The sequence below is a fragment of the Rissa tridactyla genome, chromosome 1, assembly GCF_028500815.1.
Source record: "Rissa tridactyla isolate bRisTri1 chromosome 1, bRisTri1.patW.cur.20221130, whole genome shotgun sequence".
Taxonomy (NCBI): Eukaryota; Metazoa; Chordata; class Aves; order Charadriiformes; family Laridae; genus Rissa; species Rissa tridactyla.
This window is the reverse complement of record NC_071466.1, coordinates 185523792-185547072: the sequence shown is the minus strand read 5'-3', so window position 1 is coordinate 185547072 and position 23281 is coordinate 185523792. Positions and strand designations below refer to the sequence as shown.

At 35.3% G+C, this 23281-nt stretch overlaps 1 protein-coding gene across 2 annotated transcripts in view; it reads left to right on the top strand.

Annotated features, from left to right (window-relative positions):
• The window catches only part of ARID2 (AT-rich interaction domain 2), a 105758-nt gene that overhangs the window by 43765 nt on the left and 38712 nt on the right, over positions 1-23281 (top strand). Inside the window, exons 4-6 of one of the 2 annotated variants that reach the window (XM_054185531.1) lie at positions 16632-16765; positions 17630-17848; positions 20627-20694. In XM_054185531.1, the coding sequence (XP_054041506.1) occupies positions 16632-16765; positions 17630-17848; positions 20627-20694 (421 nt within the window). Of the gene's footprint in view, positions 1-16631; positions 16766-17629; positions 17849-20626; positions 20695-23281 lie in introns of those variants that run through there. The other variant, XM_054185541.1, reaches the window with a different exon arrangement.

The following is a 23281-nucleotide window of genomic DNA, read 5'->3' as shown; positions in this document are numbered from 1 at the left end:
ATTTAAAAAATAATATAACTGCTTGTTCTGTCCCGACGCTGTGTAGATCAAACTTAAATGTACATTATTGAGAAGTAATTTGAAATTCGGCTTCTTGTATTATTTAAAAAAAAAAAAGAGCAAACCCAAACAACCTAGGAAATAGAGTTTTCGCTCCTCTTTCCTAGTGGATTGGTTTATTTGAATCCTATTTGTTAAACAATAGTCCTTATTTGTGTAAAATAGGATAACTTTTTTCCAGTTAAAGGAAAAATGTGTTGGTATGGCTACTGCCATAGGAACCAAGCACAACATGACAACTAACGCTGCCATAGTAAAATATGAACATTGTAAGTAATATGATCCTTATGACAGGGAAGCCATCCATGGTTTTTAAGTACTTTTCCTTCTCCTACATTACGATTGACCTAGTTTAATGAAAGGGATAGGCTAACACCAGGTTGTTGAAGAGATGACCCACAACTTACATAAATTTTATCGGTGCTATTATTGATCCTATTTACATGTTATGCTGAGGGCTGCATCTCTTTGATTCTGTTTTAGTTACAGGGAGCACTTTTATTGTGTTTTTATTAATATTTCTAAAAATAAAGTGGTTTATTCAAGAACCTTTTTCAGCTTCAAGTACACCTCATGTATTACCAAATAGATAACTAACCTAAGTTTCAAAACTGTGTCATTTTAGAGCTTAGTAATTTTTATGTTGTGCTTATTTCTTTGTCACTTCTACTCTCCCTCGAAAAGATGATAACAGGCAAAGAATACTAGTGTATTGAAATAATTGTATTATTATATTATCATGAAACAGTATAAATAGAGAGTTGAGAACCTGTTGTTATCTGAGATCTAGTATGATGATGTTTAACTTGTGGTTTTCTTCTCTGGAACTTGCAGAAGAAAAGTTCAAAGAAAAGGAAACCTGTTGTTAATAGGCAATTAATGTGTTCAGTCCTTACTTCCACTAGAAATTTTGTAGTCAAAGATGTTGAGAACACTTGAGTTCCTATATTATGCCATTTCTTAATTTGTAAGATATCTGAATGTACCTCAGCATGTGTTAGATATTTTAGATATTTAAAATATAAATTACATGCTTTTTTCTTCCTTTACATAATCTGAAATAAAAGCAGAGAAGTGTATTATGACAATAAATCACTATGAAAAGGACCATTCTTTTGTGTGTGTAAATACTATGTCAGATCTTGATCTTAGTTATCTTGAAGCCATTTTTGATTAAATGAAAAGCTAAAATACCTGTGTTGATTTAATCGCTATTCTTGTGCATTTGCACTTTGAAGGTTTCTGCTTTTATAAGCACAGACGCTGTTATTAATCCTTGGAACGGAGGGAAAACAAAAGGATATCGGTTTCTTCAGAATATAATTTTATTAAAGGACTTAAAAATGTGACTCAAATTCTGTATTCCTGAGTCTTCAAAAAAGCAGAACTAAAAAGTTTTTTCACTTGCAACTTTTCTGAATTTTAGGGGTTAGAAATGAGCGGGACCTGAGCTGCTTTCGCTGTAGGTGTTCGTATCATTCTGAAAATGACAAGAATAGTGGCAATGCCACACTGGAACTGCTTGAAATATCTACTGCTGTAGGCTTTTCTACAGAAGCTCTTTTTTTAAAGAGAGAAAAAGAAATGAAAAATGGCATTGATTAAGGGGAATTGATTGTGACTTAATAGAAGGGAATATGTAAAGAGAGAACCCAATGCTCAAGAGATTCTTAGAAGGGGGAAAAAGGAGACAGGAAGAAAAGCGCTTTATCCCCCCTAATTTCTTTTGTTACAGGACAGGTTTTAAGATTCTCATACCTACTAGACAAAGACTTAAAAAGGTTGAATCTTTAAGAGACATCTTAGTAAGTTTTTTTTAAAAGAATCCCAAAGGACTTCCATTTTTATACAGGTTAAGTTCTAGTAGTAGTGCCATCATCACAGTAAGGTGCGATCACCTTAAGGTAGTCCTTAAAGCAAAGTGCTGTATGTGGTTTGTTCCTTTCATTGTGATCTTTCCAGAGGGCTGGATATTATTGCTGAATTAAATGCTTTTTTGTGCTACTTAAGGATTTACTTTTTTCCCCGGCTGTTGCAAAGCATGATGTTATATGTGAGCAGAAAATACCAAAGATTTATTTTTAATTTCTTGTTTGAAATTTATTTTTGGGAAAGTTTGCTCTTACATAGAAACGAGCTCCGCCTCTTGGTAGAAGGTTTCACTGTCCTGAAGAAGGATCTTGAAACTTGTCCAGAGTTTAGGTGACACTGAGGTAGCCTGGTTTCAGAATACTGAGTACTTAAAGACCAGCATCATGTGGTGGTCTAGTTGGAAATTTAGGTAAAGTGTCTTCTGTGTAAATACACTGTTGTGAACCTATAGCTAGGTTTTCTGTCTTGACCAGATATTGTGCAAGTCAAGTGGAAGGGTGAAGGAAGCATAAGTAACAAATGCAGTCATTATATGCTGGAATAATACAGAATCGTAGAATGGTTTGAGTTTAAAGATCATCTGGTCCACCCCCCTGCCATGGGCAGGGACACCTTCCACTAGATCAAGTTGCTCAAGGCCCCTGTCCAACCTGATGGTAGCATTTAGTGCTGTTCAGAATTAATTTACAGTGTAGCAGAAGGCTCTGAGGAAAAAAAGGATAACATTTAGATTATCAACTAGAAAAATGTTTGTTTACTTTCTTATGTATTGCTTAATGCAGATATAAAGTGAATTTGTTGTTTTCCATAATGAACTGTCTTCGGTCTTAGAAGTACCTACTGTCTACGTCTTAAAAAGGTACACAGTATGTTAATTGCAGAGCACTTCTCTTCCCACAGATTATTTCCATTCAAAATAATAGCAATACAATAAGCCTTACTGGGTTTACGCAGGATTTGAAAAGGCTGGTCAATCCACAGTAGAGGATCAGGTTTTATCTCCTCTAAACCCCAGACCACCAGCAGGGACTCAATATCCTTCAAACCTTTTCTAATACTTAATATCTGAATACTGTTAATACTGTTTTTTAGCCTTCCTTTAAAATAATACAATTTCTCTTCCAGTATGCCCAACACATTTTTACTATCTGTGTGCTCAGTTTTAAATAAGCTTAGAGTTTGAGTGGTTTTACAACATATTTCACAACAGCATTCTCATTGAATAATTTGTTAGATAAAAGTAGGGTTGTTGGTTTCTTTTTTTTTTTTTTTTTCTCCTTCTAATATTCAAAATTTCTCTTCCTTCTGCCTTTAAAGCAATTTGCAATGATTATCCTCAGTGCCTGAGACTGGTATTTCCCAACAGGAAATCTGATCTTTGGGCTTTATCTGTATTCATTATGCCTGTTTGTTCTCTCTCTTTTGTCTTTGTATATGTTCTAATGGCTTTACATTACAGTTATACAAGGCAAAAAGAAAATGATTATAAATTCTTCATGATTATTATGTCACTGGTAATTTTAAAATCTTCTCCAAAGGAGTGACACTTCATCTATCGTTCAGCTTTCCCCATGCTGTATCAGAATTAGTGCTAAACCAGAGGCCATCTGTGAAGCATTCAGTGTTTTTCTGGCTGTATCTGTATTAGTGAATTAAGTGTGTCTGAGGCTAATTGACACAAAATGTCTCATGTCCATACTCTTTGCCCCCAAACGGGGTATCTATATCCAAATTTACGATGGGGAATGGTCTCCTGACCAAGGGTAGCTTCTGAACAGGGCCTTTAAATTGCTTGAAAGAATGCTAATTGGCCTGGACAGAAATTGTTTCAGGCCCTTTTCTAGTAGTTTAGTAGTACAGGCAGTTCATTTCCATGCATGGGAATGCTCACAGCACTGTTGGCTTTACCAGTATATAGATGTGTAGCCCTTACAGCTTTAGACAGCTAAATCAATATGTTACCTCTTTATCATCATCTCTAAATTTGTACTTAGCTGCATTCTCAGAATACACTGGGATACTTTAAACTCTGTAACTGCTTATTGTTACATCATCAAAAGCTGTAAAATTAGTCATTATTATTTGAGTTTCAGTCTGGATATGTTTGTGCTTATTTAAAACATATACATGTTTTTAAGTTGAATATTTTTATGAAGGTCAGCTTTCGTTCTTTCTTGCAAACTAATTTCTGGTAAGATCTTGAGTTAAAGAAGGGACTCGCTCTCAAGGCGGCTTTTTCCTCCTCACGTAGAACTTATGTTCCTATACTGCAGAATCCCAGCAGGATCCTCTTAATCAGATTTTTTTAAAATTCCATTCTCACTTTTTTAATGAATATTTGATCCATCTGGCAAATTCTTTAAGAATTAATTAATTTTCATGTTTTCGTTTGATTTACCACATAAATAGGGACATGTAAACTAGTACATTTGCTTTGATTATGTGGTCAAAGTGTGGAATACAGATTAGTAGAGAAATTGTAAATAGATTTAATTGCAGGAAAATACTGATTCATAAGATGAAGGCAGAAAAGCGCAACTGTTAAAACTGCCAATTCTGTGAAGAATCTTAACGATGAAATTACAGATGGTTACATGAGGTGTAAAAATGGCATAGCAATATATTTTTAATAAAGATTTGTAGATTTGGTGAATTTAAGAAACAGCCTATAAGCATTACAAATCAGTAAATTCTATTTTTTTTTTTATTCTCTGTTTTATGCTTTTATTTAGTAACTGCTGAACAAGGCTAGAAGAAGTAGTGTCGAAATGCTTACTGGTGGGTGGGGGCAGGGTGGGGCTGGAGCAATTGCTGAAAGCTAAAAAACTTGCTTCTAGACTGCTGTTTTCATGAGATTTAAATCTGCCCTTACTGTTCTCTTGTGTAATGTCTTTCTACTTACCAAGCTTCCTACTGGAACCTTATGGTCCCTTCTTGTCAAAGTAATGCCGGAATGGAGCAAAGAATGTGGATTAATAGGCCAGGGAGAAAGGACCATTTTCCAATAATTAAGATAGAACTTTGGCTCTGTAGAGTCTGGACTTTGAAGCCTCATTCTAGAAACGGCTGATGTGTTTTGCATTAAAAGTGTTTGAATAACACACATAAGCAACATTTCTGCTAGCATAGTTACAATGAAATATGCAAATATGAGGTGTTATAAATTTTTTAGTGTTTTAAGTCCTGAGAGTATTTTTTGCCTTTTCTCTGCAGCCTGAAAAACGTGTAATATTTCTAAAATTCAGAAACATGTAAGATAAGTATTTGTAGTTGAAAAGAAGTATTTAAGTCTTTGCAGATGAGACAGGTTTCCAGTTTAGCAAAGTGCTTTGGGTAAGTGTGTACTTGTAAGTACGTGATGTGAGACCATATTTTGCTAGATTACGTTTTTATAGGAGAAATTTATTCTGCTTAGCCAAGACAATGTGAGTGACTATTACCTTCTGTAATATTGTAGATATCTGTGTTATTTGTAATGGTTTGAGAGAAGCTCAAAGCACAGCAAATTGTTGGTAGGATAAATTCTTTTTAGGGCATTATTGCTGTGTAAATAACTTTTGTGTAATGGCTAGCAGGCAGAAAATTAAAGAATTTACTTCTCACGTACAAAAACCCCGTTCCAGTTTTTTCTAAAAACAGTAATGAAGTCCTTGAAGGTGCACAAGGGAACGGTTCTTAGTTTTGTTGTGCAAATACCAGCCCTCTATTTACATGTTCGGTAATGGAACTGTGAACTATAGACAACCCTCCTTAATTGTAGGGACTACAAGGCCAGTTTGCATCCTGAATTTGGGTAAAAAGCTAAGACTGAATTGCCACAGGAATTTTCTCTTTAGTGAGAACAACTCTTCAGTCAATGCACTGACAGAATATTGTGTTGCTGTAATAAGCATCGTTTCTTTCTTTTCTGTTACCGGGGGGGGGGGGGGGGGGGGGGTAAGCAAAAATCTTTCTCTGTTTAAATTTCATAATAGTTAAATAATAAACATGAGAAGTAGTGGGCAAATGAATCAATACCTGTTTATGATGCATGTAGTTTTCATAATATAGTTAGTTAAAGATTCATATGTTAGCTTTAAGGGTCAGTAGGTCTTCTAGCCAATTTAACACAACTACTCGTGTTCACCATTCTGAAAGTTACACAGCTTTGTACACAATATACATTAAATGTGCACACATGTATTAGCATTAAAATGTCTTTATGTATGTAGTTGCGTGTTTCAGGAAATACTTCTGGAACAGTCGGTTGTTTTGTCTGTGGCGCTCAAAGCGCATAATACGTTTAATGTACTTTTGCTTGTTTCTAATCTTGTGAGAGACTGTAAGATTTTTAGCTTTAATATTTGGCAAAACATGAACCACTATTTTTAATGGAAGCCCCCAGCTTTAAAACATGCTCTAAGCTGCCACACTGTGTAGGAATGATAACTTTATGTTCTAATTTTTTTAAAAATAGATATGTATTCTTTTATGTGTATATTTATACATATATTTAAAAAATATTTCCTCTTTAAATATACTTACTACATAAGTATGTCTGTTGCTGTCAAAACACCACCAAGTCCTAGGTTATGTTTGTGAAAGAATGCACGTATACAAGGGATGTTTTTATTTTAGTATTTACTTTAACACTTGACTTACTGACCTAAATAGTGTTCCCTGAATGCAAATGTTTATGTTCTGTGTAGACTCTGTATTACAAGACACACTGTCTATAGTTAATGCTATATAGGAAACTGCATTTAGTTGAAAGTATTATTATTACTGCATCACAATATATGTCTCTCTATAGCGTAGAGACATTCATTTGTATCGCTACCAGCTCTGCAGTGGATACAGGAATACTGAAGACTGTTGTTGCGATTTTGATAACGCAGTGGCATTTGGCATTTCAGTGTCTGCCTGAAACTAGATGGCTGGTGTGGGTGATGCTATGTTACTGTGCACTTGCTTTGGGCAAGCCATGCAGTGTTTAGTTGTAATTTCCTGCGCCTGCCTAAAGCGATTCCAAACATGTGGTACCATTTGTATTAGTGCATCTTTGCCATTCAGATACTCTTGTGTTCAGGCACTGTGGGGAAATCTAGGTGGTACTGTAGATTGTTTCACAAAATAGAGAAACTTTGGGGTTTTTCTAGGGTTTTCAAGGATGTTACGGAGATAGCAAAAGATCTTGAGGATTCTGATGTTTTGTTTGAAGAGCTAAACTCAGACTGCTGTGATACTTGACAGACTTGATGAGCTGTCTTCCCAGATGGCAACAGAATGACTATAATATTAGTAAGATGAATACATCTGGGAATTGCCTTTGTTGAAAAGTTAATTCCCAGATATAGACTGGAGAATTAATACTATTAATAATGGTACAGCTCAGATATTCCTGGATGTGAAGCCCATCAGATCTAATGAAACAGCTGCTGAAGCCGTAAGAGGTGATGCTGGTTTTGAATTGTTTTTGGCAAGCAGTGAGAATTTGGTAGGAAAGTTAGTCCTGGAAAATAATTGTGGACTGCAGCTGTGAATCACAAGTGGATTCAGTTTAAATTTGAAAATAAATTAAAACAAGCCTGTAAGTGAAGGATCTTAATATCAAAAGAAGAGGTGTTAATACATTTTGCTGTTAGCTACAGCGTAGTAGACCAGAATTTAGTTGCTTAACTGTCAAGACTTTGTCAGCTGTGCCCACTGCTTTTGCTGTGTGAAGGCTTTCCCATGGAGTCCTACCACCAGATTTGGCCACAGGATTTAAGAAGAGTTAGAAAAGTTAAGGGAATGTAGAAGTAGAAGGACTAAGTCAGCTACTATTTCAGCTAACAAATCTTCATAGTGAATGAAACTTTTGCCTTTTATTTTGGGAGGCCTTTCTCCCTCTCCCCTCGTTCTGTAGCAACACAGAGTTCCTCTAACTTAGAGATGGTCAAAATACCTGTTTTCTTCTGTTCTCAGTTATGCAGTGTATTTATCCAGAATCTGTTGGAGTTTCTGGTACTGCAGTTTCTTCAGAGGCTTGTGTTGTCATTCCCCAGACACCGTAGTCTTTTGAAGTTGCCCTCCAGCATACACACTTCAGTTGGCTGGCATATGTCTTCTAGTATTTTCCTGCTAAATTGGAGCATTATTAGTATGAAAGCATAAAATAGTATCTTAACTTCTTTCCTCTTGGTGTTCCCATAGATATTAAGAATGTATTTTCAGTGACTTTAGAATGACTTTTTTGAATTTACTTTTTTTTTGTTTTTTACTTGGAAGCATTGCACCTTTTCCTTGTTGTTGTGATGTCTAACAAAGTGAAACTTCCAGGATTGCTGATGCTCGTGAATTTTACACTTTTTTTTTTTTCTAACAATAAATAACGTATCCTACCTTAACAAATACTCAGAACATAGTGAAGGTATGTATTTGGTTTTCTTCTGCGTACAAGGGCTTCTTGGTAGGTTAAGAATTTTTTTAACCAGGTTTCAAGCAAGCCACAAATTGGACCATCTATCATGTAATCTTACATCACCTGTGTTACAAAATGTTAACGCATTTAAATTCCAGCGTATGCAATCTTAGTTCTTATATGGATGTGTATAAAGGTTTTAGACCAAGTTTAATCTGCACAGGGCCTTCCGAGTTTGCTCACAATTCTCCTAATGTGTGACGGAATGATGTCAGGGTGGAGGCTGAAGATGTGGAGTCCTGGGAATTATGCTTATGGTCAGATGGGGTTGGATGGGAACTGACTTTGGAACAGGCCAGCCCAGGCTGGAGGACAGTATTCTGCAGCCACGTAGTGGAGCACCAGGCCAGATGTTTGAAAAGCACAACTGTTGGAGTTTCCTACTCATCTGGCAAGCTGGCCAAGTACAGAGTCTTGATGTCCCAGCCTGTCTTATTAGGTGGTCACAATAAGCCAGAAATCAAAGAAGTACTGCTGAGGGTCACACGTGGAATGTTTCACTGGATGCTTTATGTGCGAGATACTCGGCTTCCGAGTTAGACAACATGGAGATAAAAACCACACAGATGTTGTTTTGAAGGATTCAGCTGCAAGCATCAGTTCTGACAATAATTGCCTGTAACTGTTGAACTGGAATTCATGGTGCCCTCAGAGCCAAGGAAGAAAGCCCTGAAGAGACTGATGATGACACTGGTGATCAGATACAAGTTTAAGGCAGCTTGTTGGTATATGCTAAAAGTTTGAGCAGAGCATTGAAGCGGTTTGAGTTTGGTGTTTCCAGGCACTAGTTAACTTCTGAGACAAGAGGTTTGTAAGCAAACATCTATGAGATAAGTAAAATGAGTTAGACATTACTTGAGGAAGCTGCAGCAGCAGATTCGTTAAGGTTCGGAGCAGGACTTTCATTCCAGAGTGCGGCACCAGTCTCCACTGCGTGTGCTAGCAACAGGAGAGGCGAGCATAAGCCCTTTGGCCTTGCTGAGAAACAGCCTTCCCAGTGATTGAAGTGCTGCCTGCTATTAGGATACATAAATGGATCAGATTTTCAAGGAACTGTAACAGGCATAGATTCATGGTATAGGACTATAATGGATTGTCTGATAAAGATGTTAGCTTTTTAAAAAGGTTGCAGCTTTTGATTGGCACAAGTTTATGAGTTGTCCCTTGTAAGGAAGTTAGATGTACAGCTGGGTGAACCACGTGTCAATGCAAGTACCAGTGTCCTGCAGGTATATTAGGGAGGAATGTTATTGGAAGCCTGAGAGGTATTTGTTTTTTTAAGTTCAAAATCTTACAATAATAGGTAGCTTTTAATTTTATTTTTTTTCTCCTGCTGCCTCCAATATTTTTAATTACTTTTATTGCTTAACCCAAGCACGGGCTCCTATTCTGCAGATTTTGTAGTTGACATAGCATTCCTGCCACGGAATTCCTTAGTCCTTTAGATCAGGGCAAGAGTCATGCTGAATTAGGGGCAAAGAGAGACAGTATGCAACAATTAAGTTAGGGTGACATAAACTGGAATATGGAGTAGTGTGAAATCCTGATTACAGTAAGGATTTTGTCTCATGATTATCTAGGATGTTGTTGTTGATAGGATTGCAGATGGGGAGAGGGGATGCAGGAGAATGAGCAGGAAGAGCATGTCTGTCTTGCTTCATAATGGAAGGTGTTCATGCTAACAGAATTGGAGCAAGTTCGTGTTGGTCCTCTGCTAATAACGCTGCCAAAAAGACCATTCCAAGAAAAATCAGATGGAGAGCTGTGGTAGGAGTGGTACCTGCTTGTCCTTCAGACAAATACAAAGATAAGGAATTGGTAGTTGGACTGTGATGGTTGGTGTTGTCTTTGCTGTTTTGCCAGGCACTGGCTTAATATATATTTGGCAAATTTACTGTGTCCTGGTATAGAGAGCTAAAATACCCAAATAAGCCCCATGTTTTATACCAATACATAAAATAGGTTGACAAATACTAAGGGAGTATGTGATGTACTCTAAATTTTCAGTTGGAGACCATTGTAATCTAAAAGTCTAGATGCTTTTTTATTCAGATTTTCCACTTTTGCGAGAAGCAGATTCAAAAGGTACCAGAAATGTCCCCCAAACCCTACCTTAAGAGCTTGCAGTATACTGTAAGCCCATTCAGGGCTACTGTTGATAGCAAATTCTACGTGCCACTAGCTGTACCTAGTGTAGACTTCCTTTTAGTAGTATTTTTTTCCCAAACGTCTGAAAACAAGCCTGAAACTAACTTGACTGAATAAAAAACTGTGTTGTTATTTAAATAAGTATTTTTAATGGACAAAAATATTAGCCATATTCATAGAACTTATTTTCTCACGGACCTGAATGAAACAAAAGACTTACTGAAGTTCTGTCACAGGAATAGAATGTGTAATATGTGAATTTGATTTTCAAAGGGCTATTATCTTTTGATTTCCAACTCAAGGGATCCTTAACCAAGTTTTCAGAAAGCATTGAAATCATTTGCCCTTCAGAAAGTAGGTGGCCTTCACATGTCTCTCGTTGCCCGTGTATTTTCACATATTTCAATACTTTGCATATCCTGTAGTTCTAGCTATTCACCAGATGCATGTCTGTGTTTTGATGGAGTTTTTTTTGGGCGGGATTGTTGTTGTTGGCTTGTTTGGGGTTTTTTTGGGGGGGTGTCTTTTTGTTGTGCTTTTTTGTTCGGTTGGTTTTTTGTTTGGTTGGTTTTGGTTTTTTTTTTTTTTTAAGTCTCTCAGAATAGAGGCATGATCCAAGCTGAAAAGAGGGAGTAGGAGTAAATTGCCACTGGGTTTCGTTAAATTTCGGTTTCTTTAGTACTTTGGATCATGCGTGCACTGGGCTAACACCAGTTCAAGATGCCATGCTAACAGTGTGGAACACCTTTCAGGGTATGTATGAAGGCAGTTTTCCTCTTTACTCCGTTGACACCGAGGCTTCAACATAATGCTTAGGTTTTTTTTCCTCAGATGTCTTTGGAACTTTTATATCCCATATACCGTGCTTGTTTCATTAGTAGTTTTGTTCCCATCCGTCATTTAGTTGCTTTAGTTCTTTTTTGTATATATCAGCTGCATCTTTCTCTTTCAGGGGCTAATTGTTCAGTTGGCATTGAAATTAAAAGATTGAGACCTGTATTGTTGATGTGTGTACCACCTGTGACTTTGCTAAATTAAGGAAGCATTCTGAATTTCTGTGATCAAAGCACGCATTTCTAGTCTATAGCTACAGATTTAACTTGTTTCGAAGCATGCGATTAGCCTTTTGCAACTATCTGGTTATACTTTATGAGCTTTTGCACAACTGTGTTTCAGTAATAGAAAAGCTCCATTTGTTATTCTTAAATTTCTTGTATCTTTAGAGCAAGACCTGTCTCTATGATAACTCTGCTGCTGTTTGCATAGTAGCTGTATGCCAGACTGGTAAGATTAGGATTTAAGACTAGTAAAGCTCATTTACCAGCTAATTTACAAAGCTCCTTCTCTACACTAAAATTCCAGGTCATGCATTCTCTCTGCAGGAAACAAAAGGAGGGTTTGGAGGATTGAGGTCTGTACAGCTGTCTCTAAACAGTCGGTACTTACATAGCGTAAAGGAATCATACTGAAGCAGTCTATTAAGGTCTGGTTATTATGGCTGAAATTCAGTCGTACAGTGCTTTTAAACTCAATGGATTCAGAAACAGTGAAACATCCTCCCTCTGAACTAGCACTATCTTAAAACGAATAAGTGTATGTGCTAGAAGTGGGGAAGGGCTTTCTATTTGTCATGTGGTTTGTTTGGTTTTTTTTAGCCTTTGTAACTGATGCGTTGGGATTGTTGGGGACTTTTTTTATTACGTTTTGTTGTTTGTGGTTGTTTTTTTCCTCAGCAAACTCGATTAGTTTGAGGTGAGATAGGAAAGAGGGACTGTTCTTTGAAGAGGTGGCACTTTGGTAAATTAAATAACAACAAAAAGAACTGAGAATTTATGAAAGCAAAGTTGGTACCTGCTTTATTAGATCATCACTTAAGGTTGATTTGAATCCTGGTTTCCTGTGAAGTATTTAATGAGACATTTGTGAGAACTTCATGAGAGTTGTCAACACTGAACAAAATTATGACCCTTTTAGTTTGCAAAGGTCTTTTAATTTATACAGAAAATTTTTCTGCCCCCCACCCCCAAAATTACTTAATCGAACTGAGTGGGAGACAATGTGTTTGTTTTCAGAGAGGGAAGAAGGAAACTAGATTTTGAAACTTCAGAGTTTCTCTGTTTGGCAGACCTGTTTTAACACATTTTAGTAAAGTAGGTATTAACAGAGAAGCACATCTAGGATATTCATATGCTTCAGCTCTAATAAAAAGCACAAGGTTCAGTATTCGTATTTTAAATTATGGAATAATATGGATTATTTTATGATACATAAGGCTTTTTTAATGCTTAAATAGCGATTCATTCTTGGTAGAAGGGACAAATCTAGAAAAAGATGGTAGTAAATTTGCAAACTGTATTTTGAGTACTGTATGTGTTTCTGTATAGGGATTTTTACTTCATCTTATTAAATATTCTTATGAAATCTTACATTTAGTAATGAAATGTTTTACGCTAAGCTTAAGCTTTGACTCCGACCAACAATATGAGGAAATTAGATACAGCCACAGCACTTCTGAAGTCCTATTAGACAATCTAAGGCAGCGTGGCTTCTGCCAGCATAGGAATGGCACATGTGCATCATCTTCTTGCTGTGTACAGCTGTTTCCCCTGCATCAGCTCTAGTGTTCTTCTCACCCTGTTTCAGTTTGAAAAGGTCAGTGGAAAGCCAACCTAGAATCCTCTTCGTTTGCTAAATATGCTCGCTGAAGAGTGAGAGACTGGATGGTCAGAAGGAGGGAGGGTCAAGCTGTCTCTGAGCTACTCCTTTAGGTCTTGATCATAAAGACACATTTGTGTAGGTTCTGTTTAACTGGATTGGATTTATTCATAGATTTGATTAATCTGATTCAGTACTTTGTGAAGGCAGTGTCTTTTCCTTGACCTGTCTTTTCCTTAATTCCAACAGCTTTTGATGGATCTCGTATGAGTACAAAGCAAAGCATATATTTGTGTATGTGTAGGAAAGATCAGTTCTATATTTTTAGATTTCCTTTTGACTTGGTATCAGAAGTTAGACTAGTTTTGTGAAATCATCTCTTCAACATTGGTCACCTCAGTTACAGTATGAACTCATTTATTCAAACCATGATGACGGCAATGATGGCAGATTCATTGATTTACTGAACTCTTTGAAAGACAGCAAACAAATGCTGGTAGAAGACTAGACTTTTGCAGTGAGCAGTGTTTACTGGAAGTATTTTAATTGTCCCCATGGTTCAGTTTGGACCAGGGTAAATTGGAAATATTGTGGTCCTACATACTATTAGACTTGCACGTGGTTCAGGATCCTGAACAAGTGTGTTCCTTCTCAGAATTTTAAAAGCCACTATTAAGTTTATCTTAAAATACCAATTACTAATGCGTACGGGTGGGAATTTGGCCTGTCAGAATACATAAGCCACTAGTATTTTTTCAGTTACTGCAATATTTTCTGGGCTCAGAATGGTCAGAATAGGGAAGAGATGCTAGGCAGTATGTAGGTGTACATAGTTCAAAACAATGAGCCTTAAATAAATGCTTCTGTCACTGGAAGAATAAAATACTTTCTAGATCACTTAAACCCGTGGATTTTTAGCTTTCACGATTGGAGATGAGTGTTTTAATCCAATAAACCTTGGGTTTGTAGCTGTGTTAGGGTATCTACACAGTTGTTTTGAGAAAGCAGTAACGATATACTTTAGAATGCGTGGAGTTATGGGGCATGTAAGATCGCACGCTGCATTATTCACCAGGAATTCAATTTTTGACTGTACACTTGAATGTTTGGCTATGCTGCTATAGCTTCATGCTTTTAAAAATCTTTTTATCAGTTATATTCCACAGTGTGTGTATTTCTCTCTTCACTACTTCTAAATTGCTTAATCCCGTACTATATTTAATATTAATCTCCCATGCAGAGCTCGAGCATGGTTCTGAATTGAGCTCTAACATGCTCTCCAGTGTGTGCATGTGTGTATACGCGTACATGTATATATAAAAACCTTTTTTTTTTTTTTTTTAAGTTATCCTAAAATGTTTAAGAAGTTCTCAAGTAAACGATAATATGGAAAATGGAAATTGTCACATCTAATCTTTTTGTGTGTGTGTGATTGCCGCATTCAGTGATGTGATGTTCATTTATGGAGTGCCTGACAGTTCATTGATATCGGAATGAAAGGAAAAGTTTGAGTAGCTGAAAGCAGATAATAAAGCAGAATAAAGCTGTGGTATTACTTCTGGTAAAATGCGAGGAGGATATAAAATAATAAAACAGTTACGTAAATACGCCGATCAGGCTCTCTAACTGATCATTTTCATGCAACAAAAAATAAATTCCTAAAGGGAGGTGCACTATTTTATTTTTCCTCCTTTGAGTAGTATCTTTGCTCATATGCTGAGAATCACCTTTTGCTATATAGAAGCTTTGGGTTGTATTTGGTTTTAATCTTTGGATATGAGATGTAAGGTAAAGGAAAGACATGGGATAAAAGGGTAAGGAAAATTTAGTGGAAGAGAAAAATTAGGATTTAGATTTAAAACCCTGTGGGTAGGAGGCTGTTGAGATATGAGTTTTAAAACATTATAAACAACTTAATTTTGTAGGATTTTACTCTTTTCAGATTTTAAATTGGAACCTAATTAGCATAAATGAAGATTTCTAGTTTAAAGATAAAAAACAACAATATTTAAATCTAAGTTTTGGTCTATCAGTATCCCTAAAAGCAAATGATAGTGCGGTGAAAATTTTTGTTGACTCCTTAACTCACTCCAGAGTCTGCATAATGAGGAGGGTGCTATAGCAGTGGTTCACATAACAATAACATATATATGACTTTGAATATCCTAACCACTAGTCAGGCGTGAATCGTAATTGCATGTGATACGGTACACCATGATACGCCTTACTAACTCTGAAATTTTTTCCTTCTGGAATGTACCATTTTCTGGACAAAAAAAAAATATGTTTGCTAACATTTTAAAAGTATGGTTATGTCACTGATATCTCACTTCAAGAAATAATTAGTAATTTAATGCATGTGAAGTATTCCACAGAGGTCAGTGAGAATACCGTTTTCTTAAAATCTTTCTGATTCACCATGAGTTAATGACTTCAGTGTCTAGTGACAAAAATTATACCAAAAGCTCGATTCCCCCCTCCCCCTCCCCCCCCCTTAAATGTTTTTAACATATACAAAGAGGAAGGTAAATGTTTTAAATTATTTCCTGATTATACAATATTTTTATTATTATTTAGTTGGCTTGATATTATCAGTTTTCAGCACAATGAAAGTTTGTAAATTTAGGCAGCTTTCTGATCTTGACATAATTCGATGAAGGGTTTTACAACTATGTATCAGCATGAAGTTAAGGCTACAGTGGGCTTTTTAAGTTGGCTTTCTGTATGGGAGTGTAGAAACCTCCGAAAGTTACGGTTTTTAATGCTAAATGAACTGTTAATTGAGATAATTAATTTACTAAGCTGACAGACTGTTTACTTTTGGTATACGTAACTTCTGTGCTTGCGGTCCATTCTGCGTACAGTATATCAGCATTTATTTTTCTTAAGGAGTTCAAAGGGATTTCCAGTAGTCATTAGCTGGAGCCATGGCTCAGAACTTCTGATCCTGAATTGTGGCTCTCATTTTCCCTGGATTCTCTTACTCTTGTGTAATTGCTAGGACTTTGTATACTGTTTCTCTTTAGGTGAGGCAAAAAAGAAATAAGTATTTTTCTGGACTTCACCGTGGTATGTGTATTGGTAACCAGCACTGAGGAATTTTTATGTTGCTTCTACCTGCAGAGTTATCTTGAGTAGCAAAAGCTGATTTGGAAAAAATGGACTCAGTGACAAGAGGGCTCAATGAGTTGCAATTTAGCTAGGAATTGTTGTTGAGAAATGTGAAGAAATTTAATATCTAAATCCATAATTCCACACATCTGCATTTTTTTTGTATCACCTGTTGTCAGTCTGACTCACGTTTTCAGTTTTATACCACTTCGACCGTATTTTCCAGTAAATCTCCATGTTTGTACAGTTTGTTTCCTTTGGCAGTTCAGCTCTTGGGGGGATGAAGGATTTAGTTGTACTATATATATTCAAAATCTTTGCTTTTTTTTTTTTTTTGTTCCAGTTATCTAGAAAAGTATGAAAAAGTCCATCATTTTGGGGAGGAGGATGATGAGGTACAACCAGGCAATCCAAAGCCACAACTTCCTATTGGTGCAATTCCAACTTCCTATAACTACCAGCAACACAGTGTGTCAGGTAAATTTTTGAGGAAAACTATTATTTTTTCCCCCATATACATATATGTATAAAATATATATTTGGACAGGCTACAGAAATAGTGTGTAGATAAATTGACAATATTATTAAAATCATCAAATCTGTGGGTCACTCAAATTATTAATTTAATAGACTGAAAAAACTTGCAACTGTGAACCAAAACAAAATAAATATGAAAATTCATAACCTATTTCTCTTCTTTACAAATGTTTCTCTTTCTAATAAGCAGGGCTAAATAGTCACTTCTCTCAAAAAAATGTACCTTGAAAATTTGCAGATTGTGTTGCTGTCACATCAGTCATTTCTCTACAGAGCCAAATACCTAAATCGAGCATACAATTGATTAAGCTTTAAAATCTGAGGAGTAAAGGACATGCGTGAGGAGCCAGAATCAACACCATTGTAATTTAGAGACAGAAGTATCGATCTTGAACCAATAAACAAATCAGAAACTGGTGGACTCTGTGGAAGGGATGTGTAATTCATTGTGTAGAAAGTGACTCCAAATTGTATTACAATTTTATTCTGCTTTAATTAAAGTTTGCGTTTTCAAAGCATTTCTTTTGGGAGAACATACTCCAGGATTTCATTCTGGAGACAATGAAGGAATTAATACCTAACTAGAAAGGTACGCAGCTAAGTAGAATGTGTTCAGCATTTTGGCCAGACTAATGGAAAAAAAATAAATTGAATACTGTAAAAACTTCTTAAAACCCACAATACTTTATTAATAAACTTATCTAAAAAATACTTATCATTCATAAGAATATTTCTTAATGTATCGTCTGAATATTAATTAATTTAGCTGTGAAAACGTTTTTGGTTTTGTTTTTTTTTCTTTAGATTACCTTCGTCAAAGTTACGGGCTGTCTATGGACTTTAACTCACCAAATGACTATAATAAATTGGTGCTTTCACTGTTATCTGGACTCCCAAATGAAGTGGACTTTGCAATTAATGTATGTACTCTTCTTTCAAATGAAAGCAAGCATGTCATGCAGCTTGAAAAGGACCCTAAAATCATCACTTTGCTGCTTGCGAATGCTGGGGTGTTCGATGACAGTAAGTATATAACCATGTTTTTGCATCAGAAAGTCAATACCAGTTGTAGCATCTTTCACAACCCTTGATAATTAAAATGTTTGTAATTTATTGCACTGTAATAGATTTAGTTTTCCTTTTTACCTTGTCCATAGTTACAGTTTTTATCAGACATTACAAATACTTTTTAAGATAATTAATTCAAAACAGTGGTATTTAACAATTTAGTGACATGTTAAAATTAGTTTTTCAGTGATAGAATTTAATTGTTCAAGATTCTCAAATTTAGAGCATTGGATTTCCATCTGCTTGTAGCGTATTACTGCTTTCTTCTGAATTCATAAGACCATGCTGACTTTTCATAATTCTTTTCTAGTAGCAGTCACAAATTTAAAAATCAAAGGGCAGTCTCTAAAAAATGACCCACTAAGATTTTTATCTTCATACTTCACTACACATTCAGCTGTAGTGAAATTCGGAATACAAAACTGAAGGGATTAAGATCTTAATCTGAATTTCAGAATTACTAATACGCGTTAGCATATAAATTTTAAAAGAGAGTCTGTTCCATCAAAATACTTTTAATATGTGAAATAAAGTCTTCTGACTTGTTCAGTGTGACCTCCATGCCAAGTTGTTCTTTGTTAATTGCTTGTTTGTCTTTCTGTCAAGGAGAGGGGAAAAAGAATAAATTAACCCAAACCATCCTAAAATCATAACAGCATAGCTCCTGTCTCGTGGTGGTGAGGAGAAAGTATTTACTGGTTTTATGTACTGATTATTTATTTTTTTTTAATACTGAATTCCAGAAATTGTCACCATAAGAAATTGCTCAAATGAGCTTTTTCAGCTAAGTATATTTAAGTCTGCTAGTACAGATGATCATATCTGTTTGAGTATAAAACTACTTTGCATACGTAAGCACAGACATGGCATGGTATGTCAGAGATTCTGTTTAAAATTCTGGGGAAGAATCAGTGTTAGACATTGTATACTGTTTGGTGGTTTGGGATTTTCTTTTTTTTAAATCATTAGCATTTTTACATAACGATTTGTAGCTTCCCCTCCTCTCCCCAGTATTGGATTAGTGTTCTCCAGCTTCTCTCTCAACGCTTTTGGTTTGTACTTGTACCCTTCAGCTATGGTTAGGTCTCGGTCATTTAGTGTTTGCATCTAGCCCAGTAACAGGAACTTTCAAATAAAAAATATTTGAAAGGAAGCTGAAGTGAAACTTAGCCCTGCATGTTAGTGATTCCAGAATGCGTGCTCTCTAGATTTTTGAGTTTGCTATCACTCCCCTGTTCTTTTGATGGAACTTCTGCGGACTTAGGAATTTATAAATAATTTAATCAAGTTTTACATTGCTATTTAATGATTTTTTTTTTTTTTTTGGATGTTGCAAAGGTAGACAGTGTTTTCTCAAGTTCTTACTTTGGACTCTGAGCACAGGCTTGTTCCATAAATGGTCTGTATTAGTATTTCTTATATTGAAAAATATTTGAGGTGAAGCTGAGAGGAACGATGAGCGTGTAATGGGGCTTACTTTTTTCATTTCCTGGGGAAAACTTCATTTTTATCTTGCCTGATTGTATCTTCCGGATAGATCCAGGGAGTGCACTGGCAGCATTAGGAGGACTAATTGGGACGAATCGGGGAAAGAAAGGAGGGGAGTGTTTACTTATTTTTGAAGCATGACACTTTGATTTGAAATGCTTACGTGCTTTTTTATTATAAATAATGAAGGTAAATCTGTCAGGTTTTGTGATTAAATGAAATCTGTAATTAGAAAATTCACATAGAATGAAAATACTGTCATGATAAATTCAGGTGCAAATGATAGCTGATTATCTTTATTTAATGTGGGGGTTAGGTTTGGCTTGCCTGTAATTAAGGTTTTATCATTATTAGTATTTATAATGCACTCTTTCTAGGTAACAAGAAAAATATGTCTTCAGCTTTTTCTTTCCCCCTGTAAAGTTTGAGATGACAATTATATTGCATGTGAAACGGCAGCCCCGGGGGTTTTGGGGGTACACAGTATCTTCAGTTTGGAGTGCGGTGTAAGCCTAGGTTTGGATTCTGTGAGTTGAGAGCTGATGTGGTCTTGGCATTGAGATCTATGGCATTTTGCTCAAAACAATAAAACATTATGAACCAAAATGTTTTAAGAGTAACTTAAATGTGTCATTAGTTTATTTTTGTATTGAGTCAGATAGACAGAGTGCTTTCAAGCTGCTTTCAAGGAGTAATGATTAGACAATTTGTGGTAGTGGCTCCACCAAACATGCAAGAACATCCATTACGCTTCCTGGTTAAATATTGACTTTCAATTGAGTGCTGTCAAAAATCTCACTGCTACTATTATGTTTTTTAGAAAACATTAGTGGGAATTTGTTTAATTACTAAAGTAGTGTTTACAGCTTTTGCTGTGCACATGGAAAACAGTTGTTGATGTGAGGTAGAAAACTGAGCAGTCATCTTGTCTCCTGGAAAAGAGCTATGGAAAAGATTCACATGTGTTTTTTAAATGGTTCACAAACTAGTCCATTCTTTATGGACTACTTATTCTCAACTTAGACTAATTAACTGCCACTGCAGTTTTACAACAGCGATAGAAATTTCAGTTGGTTTGTGCAATTTAGTGCAGGTTTTTTTTTTAATGAAAAGGTAATCCTGGAAGAGTCTGTAGTGTTGTTGAATCTTTATTTAGTTTATGGATTAGTAAAAATCAAACCAAAAAATGTTGATTTTTTTTTTTTTTTAATTTATTTTACTAAATTCTGCTTTTTATGCTTAAAGCTTTAGGATCATTTTCTGCTGTATTTGGAGAAGAATGGAAGGAGAAAACTGATAGAGATTTTGTTAAGGTAATTTAAAAATTATTAAAATTTTAAGCTGCATATAGTGGGTATCAAATCCTTTAAAAAGATAGAAAATTATAAGATATACTAGCATCTGTCTTTTAAATTACTCTCAACTTTATTCCTTTGATTTGAATATAACAGGATACTGAATCAGTCGTCGTAAAATGTTTGGGTAAGGAGGAAGAACTGTATCAAGAAAAAATAAGTGTAGGCAAATGAATAAAGACGTTCCATGTTTCTTTTCGTAAGAAAGCTAATATATATGACGAAAAGGAAAACTGGCCAACATACTTAGCAAGCAAAAACAATGCTGGAGTTTTTGTTTTTAGATTTTTTTGGTTTGGTTTGGTTTTGCGTTTTTTTTTTTTTGTTTGTTTGTTTTGTTTTGTTTTGTTTTGTTTTTTTTAAGACTGCCATCATGATTTAAGGAACATTCTGGATTATGAAAATTAAGTCCATAACATAAGAAGCACAGGACAAATTTAAATAAGTAAGCAATGTTGCAAGTTTGCTTCATTCAAACTATTTTTGCACAAGGCTTTTTTATCTTTCCACTAGAGGGCATGATCTACTGTACAAGTAATGAAATGAGGTAAAAATATAACTAAGTTTCTTCCTATAAATGCTTCCTCTATACTCTAGGTGAGTATTTTGAGGTAAATGAGAGCATGAAATTTATTATGGCTGAAAGAGATTTGACATTTCAGCATATTTGCTATGATACACAATTTCTTTAAATTGAATTTCAGATTATTATTTATGTGGCTAAAATAGAAGAAATCTAGATTAAAATATATTTTCGTGACTTATGCTTTCTATTAAGTAAAAATGTGAAGAGATAAGCTGCTGAGATCCTTGTGAACTCATAGCCAGGTTTATGCTCAATTCCTTAATTGTCTCATATACTGAAATGTCTTATCAGTGTTATAGAGAAATATTTGTTAGGAGCTTTTTCCATGTGTCTTTTGGTTTATTTTTATGTAACTCAATTTTGGGACAAGTTGGACCATAGTAGTGTTAGTTAAATGATAAGTATTGCTGAAATATCAGTGAATAGATTCCCTAACCAGAATTTCGTAGGTGAAATTAAGAACAAAAAAGGTAAACTCTCATATTTGCTAGTATACGAACTTGAAAATGTGGTTCAAATGTGCTGAAGGTAAGTGTAAAAAAAAAAAAAAAAAAAAAAAAAAAAAAAAACAAAAACCACACACAAAACAAAGCAAAAAAACCCAAAAACTAACAATGCTCGTAATCTTTGTTTCCTTTTTCTATTGAAAAATATGTCCAGAAGTACTGTAGGTTGTATTTTGGTTTGGTTTCTTTTTTTTTTTTAAAAGCACGTAGCACTTCTGTGTTGACTTCACCCTAAACTGTCACAGACTGTTGCTGATCCAGAGCAGCAGCAAGCGCCACGTCTAGATCTGTAAACATTTAAAATTACACAGAATTCTAATTTATTATATGTCCATTAATTATATAAACTTAAGTAATTGTGATAGATAAGGACAGATGGTTCTGATAAATGTTTTTAACAAAGTGTTAAGTAGAACCACTGTAACTGCAATACGGTTTACTAATAAGAAACCTGGATGCTCTCCAAGATCTATTTTTAAACATTACAACATGTATAGTACCACTTGGTAGCGAAATACTACTGAAAGCATGTCAGAAACTAGCACCAGATCTAAAAATATCTCTAATGCCAAGAATCCAGATTCTTCAGAACATCTTACTTCAAGCATTTGTTTGACCCTACTACTGGAAGTAATTTATTTTGTATTGCAGCTGGGGCTGTGTCAAAACAGAAATCGGGGAAGCATTATGGGAGCTTCGTGACATAAGAGAGAAATATTTGATTGGCATGGAAGAGATTGTGTATCTGTTCGGTTTTTTTTAAAACTTGCTTTTACATCTTTAAGATTAATAGAATGGCTATTGAATGTGTCTCCCTCCTTTCACTGTTCACATTATCTTTTAAAAAATTCTTCTTTATTTGTTTGGGTTTTTTTATTTTGCTGCCAGTTGTTTGTGTCTTGGTTTTTTGTAAGGTTATTGTTCCAGTCTGTTTCTCTACTATAATGGCAGCAGATTAGAAATTTGTGTAAAGTTGAAAATGTAAAAGATTTTTTAAGTGTGAGAGGAAAAATTAAGAATTATAAGTTAAAGTATAGTGATGGCATGAACACATGAATGTTAGAGAGCCATAGAAAGTAGGGCGGGGAAAGCAATTTCTTAAACACATGAATTCTAAGTTAATAGGAATTGGATGGATAGAAGTTTTGTTGAGTTTGTAAACGTTACCCTCAGACCATAGTGGATTTTTCATGTGTTGGAGTTTTGGGGTTGGGGGATGGGGATTGCTGAGAAATATTAGAAGTCTTGAAGCCCTTCTGAAAATGATTCTCAGGGTTAAATACAGGATTCACAGAGAAATGATAAACATGGATTCTTGGCAATTGAATATCAGTTTAAGTGTTGGTATGTCAGTTCTATTAAAAAATAAAAAAAAAATAACTCCTGGTCTTTGTTACCTGAAAATAGCTTTTCAAATGCAGTGAAACAAATACAAAGGATATACGAGATATGT